The sequence below is a fragment of the Equus quagga genome, chromosome 1 (genome assembly GCF_021613505.1).
Source record: "Equus quagga isolate Etosha38 chromosome 1, UCLA_HA_Equagga_1.0, whole genome shotgun sequence".
NCBI classification, from domain to species: Eukaryota; Metazoa; Chordata; class Mammalia; order Perissodactyla; family Equidae; genus Equus; species Equus quagga.
In genome coordinates, this window is record NC_060267.1 from 83,712,564 (window position 1) to 83,727,779 (window position 15,216).

The 15,216-nt window shown below is 40.8% G+C and overlaps 1 protein-coding gene across 1 annotated transcript in view; it reads right to left on the minus strand.

Moving 5' to 3' along the window:
* Positions 1 to 663: 663 nt before the first annotated feature.
* Positions 664 to 15,216, minus strand: part of LOC124230503 (olfactory receptor 1L8-like) — a 91,848-nt gene continuing 77,295 nt past the window's right edge. Inside the window, 2 exon segments of the mRNA XM_046646648.1 lie at positions 664 to 1,586; positions 14,728 to 14,738. Of these exon segments, the coding sequence (XP_046502604.1) occupies positions 664 to 1,586; positions 14,728 to 14,738 (934 nt within the window).

A 15,216-nucleotide genomic window follows, 5' to 3' on the forward strand; every position in this document is an offset into this window, starting at 1 on the left:
ATGCTGTCTTCAGGACCCAGGACACAGTAGTTGAGAGGGATTCCAAAAAAAAGGAGGAAACATCATTTATTCTCTGCCTGGTGGGTAACAAACTGTCCTTGCTATTAGAGAGGTCATAATCTTACGGGGAAGACGCCATGTATATCTACCTGCACACACATGCACACATACATGCACACAGACACACACTACCACCTTAAGTAATTGTGGAGACATTGGAACCACTGCAAACTGAATAACTGACTGAAGCTGTTATTTGAAATAAGTAAGGATACTGGGAACTCAAAATTATTGAACAAGGAAAATTTGATCAAGAAAAATTAATGAAAAATATTAGTTTTCAGCTGCACTTGAAAGGAGTTGATAGGAAAAGAGAATGAGAAGGAGGAATGAAGAATGGGTGCAAAGACCCTGGGTCCTAATAAGGGGGCCCTAATAAGGTGAGCTTAATTGGTGGGTATACATATAAGACATTTTTACCATATATATTATAAATATATAAGACTGGGTATCATATTCTGGTCTCATCATCTATACAATTTTCTGTGAACACTTGGCTTAGGTGTACTAACCTCTAGTAGCTTGATATATACACCAGGAATCAGCAGAAACAAAGGCTTACAGGAAAAGACTCACTCCTGAGTATGCCAGTGAAGGTACTGCCTAGGACTTCCTCCTGCTCATCAGCTTCCTCAGGCCCCGCTTCATGTCTCTGTTCCTCAGGCTGTAGATAAAAAGATTCAGCATGGAGGATAAAACGGTGTAGATGACTGTTGCCACCTGGTCCTTGATAGTATAAGTAGACAGGGGTTGGAAATAAACGTAAATAATGCTTCCGTAAAAGAGGGCCACCATGGTGAGGTGGGAGCCACAGGTAGAGAAAGCTTTACTCTTCCCGGCAGCTGAGGGGATCTTAAGAACAGTAATGAGGATTCATAGGTAAGAAATGATAACACATATAAAGGGGGTTACCAAGGTTATCAATCCTTCTGTGTTAATTACAATTTCATTGACAAATGTAGAGGAGCAGGATAATTTCAGCAGAGGATTGATGTCACAGAGGAAGTGGTGGATAACATTAGAGTCACAAAAGAGAAGGCGATTTATCAGGAGAACCAGTAAGAGGGAATGGAGGTGAGAGATGGACCAGGAGAAGGCCAGCAGCAGGACACAGCGGTAGTGGTTCATGGTGGTGACATAGTGGAAGGGATCACATATGGCCACGTAGCGGTCAAAGGCCATGGCTGCCAGGAGGTAGCTTTCTGTGTTGGCAAAAGCCAAGAAGAAATACATCTGGGTCATACACTCAGCATAGGAGATGGACTTCTTCTTTGACAAGAAGTTCACCAGCATCTTGGGAACGATGGTTGTTGTGTAGCAAACGTCAACGAAGGATAAGATGCTGAAGAAAAAATACATTGGTGCCTGGAGCTGAGTGTCAGAGTGGATGGCTAGGATGATAAGCAAGTTTCCCACCACGGTGACCACGTATATGATGAAGAACAGGGCAAAGAGAGGCTTCTGGTCCTCAGGGCGGGAGGAGAGTCCCAGGAGGATGAACTCAGAGACACTGCTGGTTTGGTTGACTCTCTCCATGACCCTACATACACTGATGAATATAGAAAATTCTAGAATTTTCAATTCAACAATTTTAAATTTATTCCTGTCTCCCCTAGGATTCCTATAAATGGTCCATGATTCTGTTCCCTTCCACAGTCTATAAAAATAAATTGAACAATAAAAGTTTAACCTGTGTTAAATGTGGGGACATCAGGGAGTGGATTTCCTTTCAGAAAGATCCCCAGGTGTACCTCAGGGATGCATATTTCTCTAGTTCCCCATAAATATTTATTCAAATGTGTCAGGTTGAGGCTCATTTCTCTACTCTCCTTGCAAACAAAACAAAACAAATAAACAAAGAACTCAAACAACTAAGAGGATCAGGTAAATAAGACGAATGCTGACACAGCCACACTGTATTTAGTTGCCGTTTCAGAGCCAACATTTTCATTAAAACATGGAAAAAAGCTGTGTTACATAAGAACCTATTTATTAAAACCCTCAGACACTGGAGATTTGTGCTCTCACAATTATTCAATATCTTCCTGTATTAAATACTCACCAGGAACCCAACAGTGACGTTAGGAGGTTGAATGGCTCTCAGTTCTTATTCTGAAGGTGGTTACAGTGTGGTGGGGAAGACAAACTTAAACAAATAAATGCACCCGAACTGCTACAGGTGTGGGGATAGAAGCACTGGAAAGTAACAAGCACAGTGTGGTGTCTTTGCTCAGAGCACACATTTTGAAATCAGCTCCTTCACTTTCGGGCTGTGTGGTCTTGGGCTGACTACCAAGACCTTTGATTCTCGGTGTCCTCGTCTGTAATACAGGGATAGTAAATACCTCCCTGCCCCACCTCTCCTTCTCCTCCTTCACCACCAATGCTGTACTTATTCCTTTACTTCCCACTCAAATCCTTTTCTCTTTCAGGTATTCCTGGATGCTCTTGAAAGCAATAATTCTGTATTTCTTTGCAAAACCTAATAGCCTTCATACTTTTCATTGTTTGGCCACCCTTCGCCTGAGTTTGTGATTTTGTAGGAGACGTATTTATTTGGATGATTTGAAAATGAGTATGTAATTAAGGCAAATAATAGTTATGCCTAAGACATATTGAGCCCTTGCTACGTATAAGGCGCTGAGCTGCATACTTTATGAATATTGTGCAAAACACATCTCTGATCTGGCTCTCAATAGCATTCCCTTTAAACAGATAAGAAAATTGAGGTTAAAGGTGTTAAATGCTTTCCTCAAGATCATGCAGCCTGGAAGAGCCAGATCTTGGATCCAAACCCGGATGGTTTTAAACACAAAACAACACCTCTTCACACTTTAATAAAGCTTCAAAAGTTTATGCCAGAATCAAATGTGCAGAGACGTTATTTTTCTCTGTGGAGATTTTCTACCTTGAAATCTTTATTTCAGGACTGACAGGCTTTCAAAATCAATGTTGCATGTAGTCCCCTACTTTAATTGCTAGAGACAGGATCTGTCTCAAGTCTCGTGTTGACTAAGGGCTGTGTTTTCCTGGAGCTGTTGTGGGCAGGGCAGAGGACAACATTCCAGATATACAGACAGACGATGTGGCTTCGAATCCTGGCTCCACTATTTACTCACAATGTGTCTTTGGAAAAATCTCTTCACTGCTCTGAGTTTCACTTTCCTCATATATAAGGCCAAATAAAACCTACTCTCAAGAGAAAAGCGAGGGATATATATGTTAAAGAAGTTTGTAAACCACAAACAATATATATCAGAGGGATGACCAAGAAATGTCTGGTAAAGAAGCTAGCAGTGGGGAAGGAGAGGGGAAACCTAAATGCAGACGTAAGGGAAAGAACTTTGGGCTATGAGGATAGAGGGAACCAGGGATAGAAGCATGCAGAGGGTAGTGTTGCTGGAATCGGAATGATTTTTCCATTTTTTTCCCATTCTATCTAGTATCCATCAGCACGGGCTTTGTTTCTTCAAACACCTCCATGGTTTTACCTCCTAAATATCTCTCGAACCTTATAACTCTTCATCTTCCCCACCAGCAGCCTGATGAAAGCCATCATTTCCCACCTAGACTATTACAGGATCGTCCGAATGATGTGTTTGCTTCTCACGTCCCCTCTTGAGACCTCCTCCTCCATCTGTCTCCACTCTGCAGTCACAGTGATCTTCAAACAGTAAAAATTTGGTCACCTAACTCTTTAGGTTAAAGTCTATGTTAGTTTCTTAGGGTTGCCATGGACAAGTACCACAAACTCGGAGGCTTAAAACAGTAGAAATATATTTTCTCACAGTTCTGGAGGCTAGAAGTCCACAATCAAGGTGTTGGCAGGGTGGTTTCCTTCTGGAGGCTCTGAGGGAGAATCTGCTCCATGTGTCTCACTTAGCTTCTGGTGCTTGCTGGCGATCCTCAGTGTTCCTTGGATTGTAGACACATCACTTCAGTCTCTGTCTCTGTCTTCACAAGGCCGTCTTTCTTCTGTCTTCCCTCTGTGTCTGTCTCTGTCTCTTCACATGGTATTCTCCTCTCTCTGTCCTTGTCCAAAGTCCCCTCTTCTTATAAGGACACCAGTCATTGGATTAGGGCCCACTTGAATCCAGTATGACTTCATCTTAACTTGATGACATCTGCAAAGACTCTATTGCCAAAGAAGGGCACTCTGTGTTTCTGGGTGAATATGAATATTGGGGAGACACTGCTCAACCCAGCACAAAGTCCCTCTTCATTTAATATATTGAGTCACTACTCCTCTCCGGCCATTCAAATGTCTACTTTCCCCAGGGGCTTCATCTAGTTCCTCAACTGTGTCAGGCTCCTTCCTACATTGGCTCATGATGGCCCTTGTCCTGCACACTTTTCCTCCATGTCTATTGTCCTTTGGATATCAGCTCAGCCAATACTTTCTTGGATCAAGTCACTCTCTTTTATGCTCTTATAGATCTCTTCTCCCTTCCTTTATAGCACCTATCACAGTCTGTAATTATTCATTTACTTATGTGATTAATATTTGTCTTCTTCTTGACATAATACACAGGAATCCTGTTTCCTTTACTTCACCATTATATCCCCAGAGCTTAGTACATTGTCCAGCATATCATGAGTGGTCAATAAATATTTGTGGGGAAAATTAAATCACATCTGGCATTGAAGCTGGGGACACCTCAAGATAAAAGTCAGAACTGGGTGTTAAGCTGGAAGAGGTGACTCCGCAGCATGTCTGTAAGTTGCGTGTAGGTATAGAATTTGTGCCTGTGATTCCCTATCAAATGGTTGACTAAACTTTGCTCTGGCCACATATTCACCTGAGCTACAAACATGGGCCAGACACTGCCCTTGAATCCTCACTTTCTCTCATATCTCACACCTCAACCTATGATCACATTCTGGAGATTTTGCCTCTACCAATCTCTCAGCCTGTTAGCCTCTCTCTGTCGCTGCCATCACTGCCCTCACCAAGACCTGTATCATCTCCAGCCTCCAAGATAGCCTCCTTGCACTCATTCTTGTCCCCTTTCAATTTATTCTTTGCACTGTAGGCAGGTCAATTTTTCTAAAATGTGAATTTGAAGAAGTCACCATATTAGTTTGTTAGGGTTGCTGTAACAAAGTGCCCCAGAGTGGATGACATAAATAACGAAAAGTTATTCTTTCACGATTCTGGAGGCTAGAAGTCCACCGTCAGGGTGTTGGCAGGGTTGGTTCTTCTGAGAGCTTTAGGGAACGGTGTGTTCCAAGCTTCTCTCCTTGGCTTGTAAACGGCAGTCTTCTCCCTCTGTCTCATCACATCCTCTTGCATTACGCATGTATGTTTCTGTGTCCAAATTTCCCCTTTTTCTGAGGACACCCGTCATGTTGGATTAGGACCCATCTCTTGCCTCCTTCCCTGCCCTCTTGCATCCCAACATTTCTTGCTCCTTCTTGCCTTACGGACTCACTGTTCCATCTCTCTGAAATGCCCGTTCCCCCTGTCTGTTAGCCCTGGTGGTTAGTCCTCACTCTTCAGGCTCACAATAGACATCACATCCTTTTGGAAGACTGACCTGCTGTTCTTCCACAAGTTCTGGATTAGGTGCCTCTCTTGCACACACAGTATGGAAGTGAATCCTAGTACTTACAAAGCTATCTTCCCCACTTGAGCTGTCCAAGTATGAGGACTGCATCTGGTTCTTTGTTACACCATCCCACCTGGCCCAGTGCCTGGAACATAATAGTCCCTTGATAAATATTTGTGGAATGAAAGAATGCCTGAATGGTCACTTAGGATTCTGAACAGATGTAGGGAAGAAATGCGGTGGAAGTCAGGCCGCTGTCTAAAGAGCAGCACTCCATTTAATTCACTGCGTGTGGGGCAGAGACCAGCCAGGAATGGCAGGAGCCTTCTCTCCTGGAAGGTGACTCTTGGTTTCTTATTGGGTCAACTTTAAAATAACTCCTAGGAACTCTGAGCTAGAGAAACTCTCAGAGATTATGTAATCCTATTCCCTTATTTTAAAGAGAAGGGAAATTGAGCCCTGGTGGGAAGAAGGACCTTAATTATCATGACATTTTTATTGTTAGAACCCACGCCTCTTGGCTTTCTCCCTGAAGAAAAGAAATGTTTTGTCCATTACGGAGGTCACTCTGCATGGAGGCTAAGAGCATGGGCTCTGGCCCACTTTCTAGGTATGGAATCTTGTCCCTTATCAGGTAAGTGGTCTAAGGCAAGTTCCTTAACTTCTCTGTGACACAGTTTCTCCATCCATTAAGTGGAGGTAATAGGAGTACCTATCTCACAGATTTGTTGGGAGGACTTAAGGAACTAAAGCATGTGAAAGCACAATGCCTGGCAGGGGGTCAGCACCCCCTCGCCCCCCAAAGTTAGCTATTTATACTATGAAGCAGAGAAAAATATTTTGGTGAAGTAACCACACATGGTTAAATTTTGGAAGCCTGCCCGATATGCACTTAGGTTGACCAAACAAGTGAAAACCGGAGGCTTAGTCATAGTGACCACCCATTCCGTTTTGTAAACATAGATAGCAACTTATTTCATTGTGTTAATTTTGACAATAACATATGGATAACCCTTTCCCGATTCACTGATATGCTATCAAAACGCTCAAAATAATTTTTGACAAGTTTTGATTTATGGACACTCTGGAACTCACTGTTCTCAGACGGCAGGCAGGGAGGAAGCCATACCTGATAGGTGTGGATGGTAAACATGGACTACTGAGTCCTGGTGGCTTCCTACTTCCAGATGTTTTCTCTCCACTGCTGTATCTCCAGATGCAGAAGGCTTGTCTGCACCATGTCTGTAAATTTATTCAGAATCCATACTTCAGCTAAATGCTCCAGCCTCCTTCCATTGCCCCCTCACCTCTGCCAGAGGAAACCAAGAACAAGGAAGGGCAGCACACACGGTCAACAGGGGCAACAGAGTTCCCCAACACTCTTTCAAATTCCTTTCTCGTTCCCCACCTCTGATCTCTAACCCCATCCTAACTTCTCATTTCAGAAAACAGAGCTACCCAGAGTCACCGAGCTGAGGACTTACGTGTCCTGAGACCTCTCCCAGCCTGTAATAGTTTAACTTCTCTTTGCCAGGCCCCCTTGGAACCCCTTGTGCTCTGAGGGAACAGGTGGTTCTCTCTCCCTGCTATTCCCTCAAGGAACACTTCTCTGTATTCTCCAAGTTTAGAAAGCAAAGCACAGCCCAAGGGGATAGAGAATGTCAGGTGCGTCAAACTTGGTGCTGGGAATATTCCCAGGGTCTCCTCGGACTCATAGTCATGTCCCATATGTGCGACTCAACTTCCCCACTTGTAGGGAACTAAGGGTTGAGGAACAATGGTGGGTATTTTGGAAGAAGGTGGTGTCAATAGCGGTGAATTGTTATTATTATTATTATTATTATTATTATTTTGGTATGGTTGGGATAGATTAATACGGGGGAACAACAGTTTTGAGGCAATGGCAAGATGTGGTTTGTGGTGTGTGTGTGTTTATGTGCTAGCCCAGGGGCAAGTGATAAAGGTAGATTAGAGTTTTAAGTTGGTTTATGAGGCAGTATCAGGTTCTTTGGGTTTAAGGAATGTTTATGTCAGGGCCTCACTAGTGTTGGATTTTCAGTATAGAGTCAGAATGACGTTTTATATGTTTTATCCATTGAGGAAGCATTTAGAATCGTTCCAGTTTTAGCCGCAATGGTAGCTCAGCAGCTCCTTCTAGTTGCTGGCCTCTGTTAGCTGATGTGGAGTCATCTGTCCTCCAGGGAGCACCTCTGGCTCATAGGTCAAGGAGGAGAATGCAGCCCTTGCTCATATGATGATGGGAACCAGCCACAAGAATTTCTGTACATATCAAAGGAAGTGGGTCATATTCAGGAGAGGCTAGACTTTCTGTTAAGCTATATTTAAGATTCCTGAAAGTTAAACTCTGAGACACCCCAGTTTCACATGAAAAAGAACTAGCCAAGTGCTTGGCTGGCTGGGTTTCTTCCCTCCACTCCTTCTTCCTCTTTCCTTCCTTCCTTGCTCTCTCCTTCTTTTCATCCCTTCCTTCTCTTCTTTTCCTTTTTTCTACTTTATCCTCTTCTAAAAAGAATGGAGTTGTTTAGAAAGATAAATATAACAAAGGAGATAAAATAAATTAAAAATAGCTAAGGGACAAGAAGGAAAAAAGGCAAAGTGTTAGGAAGAAGATGATGGTGAGCTTGAGGTGAGGGCAGAAAATCAGTCGGAAGTTCTGACACATTTGTTAGAAGCTCATTTAACTCTGAGCTCAGTAATAACCAAAGTGGAGGGGTGAGAAGGTCATTTGTATGGTTCTCAGTATCCAAGACATAAAAACAAATAGATTATTTAGGATACATCATCAGTTCTGGCTCTGTGATCTGAGAGAATTATCTCATGTGGGTTTTCATGAAGAGAGTATTGTGCAATACAAAGAAAAGCCTTCTCAACAAGGTCCTTAGGGGAAACATAGCAAATTCTTCTGACCTCAGTGGAGACCTAGGGGGCATCCTGCCAAGATCCAATTTAGCCCAAGTGATCCTAAGGGGGCCCATAGAACATGCAGGTATGCAGCTCTCTGATGAGGTGGATTACCTCAGTGTTAGTCTTTACTTAGGACAGTGGTTCTTACTGTAGCGATGCCCCTGACTTTCCCAGAGGGTTGTCAGATGGGCTACAGGGCACTGTGCACCCTCTAACATGGAATGCACTTTTTGTATACATGTAGAAATGTGCTTTTATCTTCTGGGGATGATAGACAGTGTTTTCAGTAGATTCTCACATGGATCTTAAAATAGATTGAGCCATCTGTGCAGAGGACTGGTGCTTAGGATGTCCTCTATGGGTGTCATTTATCTCCATTAGGTTTTGACAGTTGTGTTGGTGGTGATGAGTTCTGGATTAGCAAGTGCTCAGATGTCACTCCTTGAGTGTTTTCTAAGGGCAGAGCAATTAGTTTTTGCCATCAGCCATACTGGGCTGGGAATGAGATCTGCCTGGGGAGGTTGAGGAGCCTAATGAGAACAGGGGACTTTGCACGTTCTAGTTAATGTGATTGGCATCCTGGAGTAGGACAGTGCACCCCTGCCAACTTAGGAGGTTAGCTCAGCTCTGCTTGGCTGTGAGCCTGGAAAGTTCCCCTGGTAAAACCAAGCCTCCCATAGAAAAGGACTCTGGAATCTGCTCTAACAAATGATCAAGGCCACAAAATTTCTATGCCAAAGAGCAGGGCCACCATAATGTTAGCCTAGAACTTTCCTTTTGTAGCTCTGTTTTTAAATTTCAGAAGTAGTAGACGCTCATTGTAAAATATTCAAATAATTCAGATATTTAATTAGTAAAAGTGAAAGTCTCTCCTCCCAATCCCAATAGAACTTTTCATTTATACACAAATTAGTACATACACAAATGAAACTGTGCTATTTGTATTGTTCTGCAACTTTTTCCGCTTATAGAATATTGTATCAGTGCATATAGACAGCACTGATATTAAAAATATTTAACCACTAGAATACTAATATAAATTAATTTATAAAAACAAAATACATTTCCATTTAGTTTATAACTCAACTAAACTGTATACATCAGGGGTCAGTAAACTATGGCCTGCTGGCCAAATCAGGTCCATTGCCTGTTTTTGTAATAAGGTTTTATCAGAACACAGCACACTCATTCACTCATGTATTGTCTATACCTGCTTTTGCACTATAACGGCAGAGCTGAATAGTTGTGACAGAGACAGTATGACTTGCAAAGCATTTACTATCTGGCCCCTTACAGAATAAGTTTGCTGAACCCTGATAAATATCACAGCACTGCTTAACAAATCATTACAAGCTGGAGGGCACATACTTTGCCAAATTATTTTAATAATTTCCAAATAATTTGTTGATTTAAAAAGATTTTATAGAAATGTGATACACATAAGGAAAATCATGCGAGTCACAGGAGATTTGAGTTGTCACAAAATGAGCACACCCGTTTAACCCCTACTGAACACTTACCAGCCCCTCAGAGGCTCCTCCTTCCCATGCCCCCTTCTCATCACTGTCCTTTGCTCTACTCCCTATCCTGACTTCTAACACTACAGATTAGGTTTTCTGATTTTTGACGTTTATATAAATGAAATCATATCACATGCATTTTTTTGTTCCTGGCCTCTTTTGTTCAAGATTATGTTTCAGAGATTTTAGTAGAAAAAAAGTTTTTTCAGATTTTTGGTTTATGTAGCCCTAGCTAGTTCATTCTCATTGTTTTATAGTATTCCCTTGTATTGATATATTTCAATATCATTAATGATGGTATTGTTAATAGACATTTGGATTGTCTTCAGTTTTTGATTCTGCTGAGTAATGCTGCTATAAACATTCTTACAAATGTTTGGAACACATTTCTACACCTTGGTGTTGGGCATATACCATGGTCATAGGATATGCATGTACTCAATTATAGTAGATGGCGCCAAATCATTTTCCCAATGGACTTGTTGCAATTTGCCTCCCATCAGTAGCCTGTGAGTTCTAGTGCTCTTTCTTCGTCAACACATGTGATTTTGCTTTCCATTTCTCTGAAAACTAATGAGATTGAGTCCCTTTTCGTTTGTTTCTTGGCCATTCACAAATTCTTTTGTGAAGAGCCTGTCCAAGTCCCTTGCCCACTTTCCTATTGGGTGGCCTGTCTTTTTCTTACCGTTGAGTTTTTTAACAAAAATATGTAGTGGATAAAATATATCCACAACGGTGTTGTAGTTATATGTAATGCAAATAATTTCTTCTACTCTGTGGCTTGACTTTTCATTTTCTCAGTGATGTCTTTTGACGAATAGAATTTCTCAATTTTTTTTTTTGCTTTTTCTCCCAAAATCCCCCCAGTACATAGTCGTATATTTTAGTTGTGGATCCTTCTAGTTGTGGCATGTGGGACGCTGCCTCATCATGGCCTGATGAGTGGTGCCACGTCTGTGCCCAGGATCCGAACTGGTGAAACCCTGGCCCACTGAAGCAGAGCGCACGAACTTAACCACTAGGCCATGGGGCTGGTCCCTAATTTCTCAATTTTAATGTAAAGTAATTATCATTTTTTTCGCCTTTGTCGTCACTCCATTTTGTATCTTATTTAAGAAAAAATTTCCTATTCCAAGGTCATAAAGATATTCTGATATTTTCTATAAAATTTGTTGTTTTACTTTTTATGCTTAGGTCTACAAGTGTGAATTAATTATTTTACATGGTGTGAGATAGAGGTTCTCCCCGACCCCACATGGATATCCAGGTAACCCAGAACCCTTTCTTGGAAAGGTGTCCTCTGACCGTTGCTTTGCAGGGCCACCTTTGTCATGACTGAGCATCTACATATGTGAGGGTCTGTTTTGGGTGTCCCTATTTTATTCCTTTGGTCTATTTGACTACCTTTGAGCCATTATCACCCTAACTTAATGACTGTCATTTTATGATAAGTCTGGATATCTTGTGGAATAAGTTTCCCACTTTGTTCTTCTTTTTCAAGTCAGTTTTGGCTAATCTTGGCTTTTTGCCTTTTCGTGTAAGTTTATGAATTAGCCTACAAATGCTTCCAAACATATCTGCTTGGGTTCTGAATGGGATTTTACTGAGTCTATACTTTAATTTGGAGAGGATGGCATCATTAAAATATTCCATGTTCTAATCTGTGAACTTTTGTGTATATCCCTCCATCCATATATGTCTTATTAAATTTCACTCAATCAAGTTTTATAATTTTCTGTGTAGAAGTCTTCCACATCTTCATTTGATTTATCTTCAGGTATTTGACTTTTAATGCTAATTAAAATGATATATTTAAAAAACTCATCTTTGTAGCTTTAATGGAAATATAATAGGTTTTTGTAGCTTGACCTTGTATCCAGCAACTCTGCAAAACTCACATTAATTATAATGAGTCATGTGCAAAATTTTGGGATTTAATAAATTTATAACAATATCATCTGTGAATAAAGGCAGTTATTTCTTCCATTCAAATATTTATGCCTTTTGTTCTTTTCCTTGCCATGTTGCCTTAACTAGGAATTCCAATGTAGAAGTTGTAATAGTGGGCATTCTTGTCTCATTCCAAATCTCAGGGGGAAAGCATTAAATATTTCATCTAAGTGTGATGTTTGTTATAGTTTTTGTAGGTACTCTTTATCAAATAAAGGAAGTTCTCTTTTTTTCCTAGTTTGCTAAGAGTTTTTATTTTTGCTTTCTATTAATTATAAACTGACATTAAATGTCATCAAATGTTATTTCTACATTTGTTAGATAATCTTATTATTTTCTTTATTCTATTAATGCGGTAAATTACATTGATTGATTTAGACTGTTTAAACAACCATGCCTTATTGAAAGAAATCTACATGCCATGATATACTTTAATTTTTATATCTTGCTGTATTTCATTTGCTAATGTTTTGTTTAGGATGTTCATGAGAAACATTGGGCTCTAATTTTCCTTTTTTGTAATGCACTTTTCAGGTTTTAGCATTGCAATGCCTATTCTGCATGACCACCATGGTGGGGTCTTAGATAGAAATCAAATTTGTGACCCACAAGAGGCTTCACCCAGCACCAAACTGACAAAAATGATGGACAATATATCATGCGCTGCAAGAGAGCTGTAGAAGTCTTGTTTATCCTCTGTGCATCTTCCTATGTCCACAATAATTTCACACTAGAATGTAAATGGTGGTGAAAGATGAGCCGGACTATCTCAGGTCAAGAATTGCACCAGATCTGGGATCTCTTTGGCTTTTATATCTTGGTTATCATGTAGCCCTCTGTGGGATGTATTTCTAGCTCCTATTTTTCTGTGCAGCTGCCTCTTGTCAATCACTGGTTACCCAATAGTCAATCTTAACAAATAGGCACAGCTGCTGGTTTACTACACAGTAGGATCCTAATTTGTTTTGGATCTGGTAGCCTTCTATACATTCTTTGAATTACTGTTGCAAGATGTGGAACCAGGAGTCAAATCCTCAGATTTTCTGGAGGATGAAGAAATGATTATAGTCCACCTGTTAATTCTTCCTTCCGGTTTCCTCCGACAGTTGTCAATACTTCCTTGCCATACATTCCTTAGACATTTAAAAGTAATTAATATAGTAACTTCTACATTATTTTATGTACAAAAATAGACGTTCAGAACTCTGAAACACTAGGACCTCTATCATCCAATTAAGAATTGAAATTCCTTCCCAATAATCACATTGAACTATCACTATATTGCCTCACAAGATTTCTAATACACCTTTTTCAGCTGGGCTTTTCCTTCTCACTATCACTTGCATTTTTTATAGGCTTCAACAGAGGCGTTGAGTTGCATCTGTAACTTTTCCAAAGCTAAATTTACTTCTTTTTCTGGTTGATAAGTCTCCATGGGTATTATATCAATCAGAAACTTTAGTTTGACTTCCCCAAATATCTTTTAATTCTGGCAACCACTTTGTACCTATGTTCCATTTTCATTTATCTTTATAACAATCTAAAAATTCTTTACTATGCCATATACTGTGGCAGAGAGACTAAATAATGTTTAACACATCCACACGAGTTATAACAATGTCAATTTCCTAACCTTCCCAGCAAAAATACCACTTTCTCGTTTGCCATCTATTTCCCATTACTGGCATAATTACTAAAGGTCATTGCTCCGTAAACTCTAGGTCCCATCTGGTCTGGGGGAATGCTTGTACTTCATGCAAGAAAGAACAAGTTTTATATTAACTCAGGATTTCGGTATCATTGTGGAGCATTGCCCATCTGTCTCCATGGGGATGATCCAAGCTTGATCCTTATGCTGTTCAAACTCTACCAATTGTATCACAGAAAGCTAAGTTCCTTTCTACTTTTTGACACTGTGGCTCTAAAGGAGTATCAGTAAATCTCATGCCTACCAGTAAAATCTTTCCATAGTTTAGACTGGCCATGGTGTTCCCACAAATGAATCTCCTCTTCGCTGCGCCTGTAGGCAACTGGCCACTGCTGTTTAAATATATCAGATGCTACTGCTATCAACATGGCATTTGTTCCTCCCTGGGTGAGGATATACGTTCTCTCCAATAGTTATTGACAAGGAAGATCCTGAGTTAGTTTAGTAAATGCATATTCCATTCAAATATTGCTTCATCATATATCTGGGCCAGGTGCCAAGTTCAGCCAGTTTTCTGGAAGAGGACTCCCTCTAGTGACCATTTAGACTATAATAGTGAGTCTCCAGGAAAGTAATTTCTACTTAACTCAACACACTTAATCAAGTTCCTAATGGCCTAAGTCCTTCTTAGTCCTCTAGGATCAAAATTGTTGCCCTGAGTATTCGTGGCGTGAGACTAATTCAAGCACACCATGTGCACCAAAAAAGTGTTGTGTTCCTCAAGAGATTGCCAGGTGAGCATATTCACTAAGCAGGTGCACTTCAGTTCAAGTATCCCAAAGCCTTCCCCAAATCATTATTTCTTGGAAGTTCCAGAGTGAAATCATCATTAATATGCAACAACTCTTTCATGCCAATATTCCCCTCTTGGACATCATTGTGATTCCTTGAATCCTGCTGGTATAGTTTTCCCTCCACATTCATATCTGGTGTAGTTAAAGGAGCAAATTAGATTCGAACATACTTGGCAGACAACAGCAATGCATCTCCCTCATACTCAGGTACTTGCTTTAACCAGGTGTCATCCTGCTTTACAGAACGTAAGCTGGCAGTTGTTAGCTGACAGTCACAATATATCCAGTGAGGCTCAAAGGCAGGAATTTTCTTAGGGCTACAGAGAATCAGCATGATAAACATAACAACAAAATGTGACTAAAATGATAATCCCAACCTACTGTTATCTAGGCAGATCATTAAGAAACTCTGGTGTCTTCTTTCCAAATTGTATTTTTAAGGTCTCAAGAAATTGTTATAGTGTAGCTTTGGTCCAATTCTCCTTCTCAGAGGAAAATGAATCCTGGGGCATCTTCCTGTATTGACCATAACTCAGCACCCTATATGAGAGAAACAGCTAAGAATATTACTCTCGGGGCCGGCTCCGTGGCCGAGTGGTTAAGTTCGCTCGCTCCGCTGCGGCTGCCCAAGGTTCAGATCCTGGGCGCAGACATGGCACCGCTCGTCAGGCCACGTTGAGACGGCGTCCCACATCCCACAACTAGAAGGA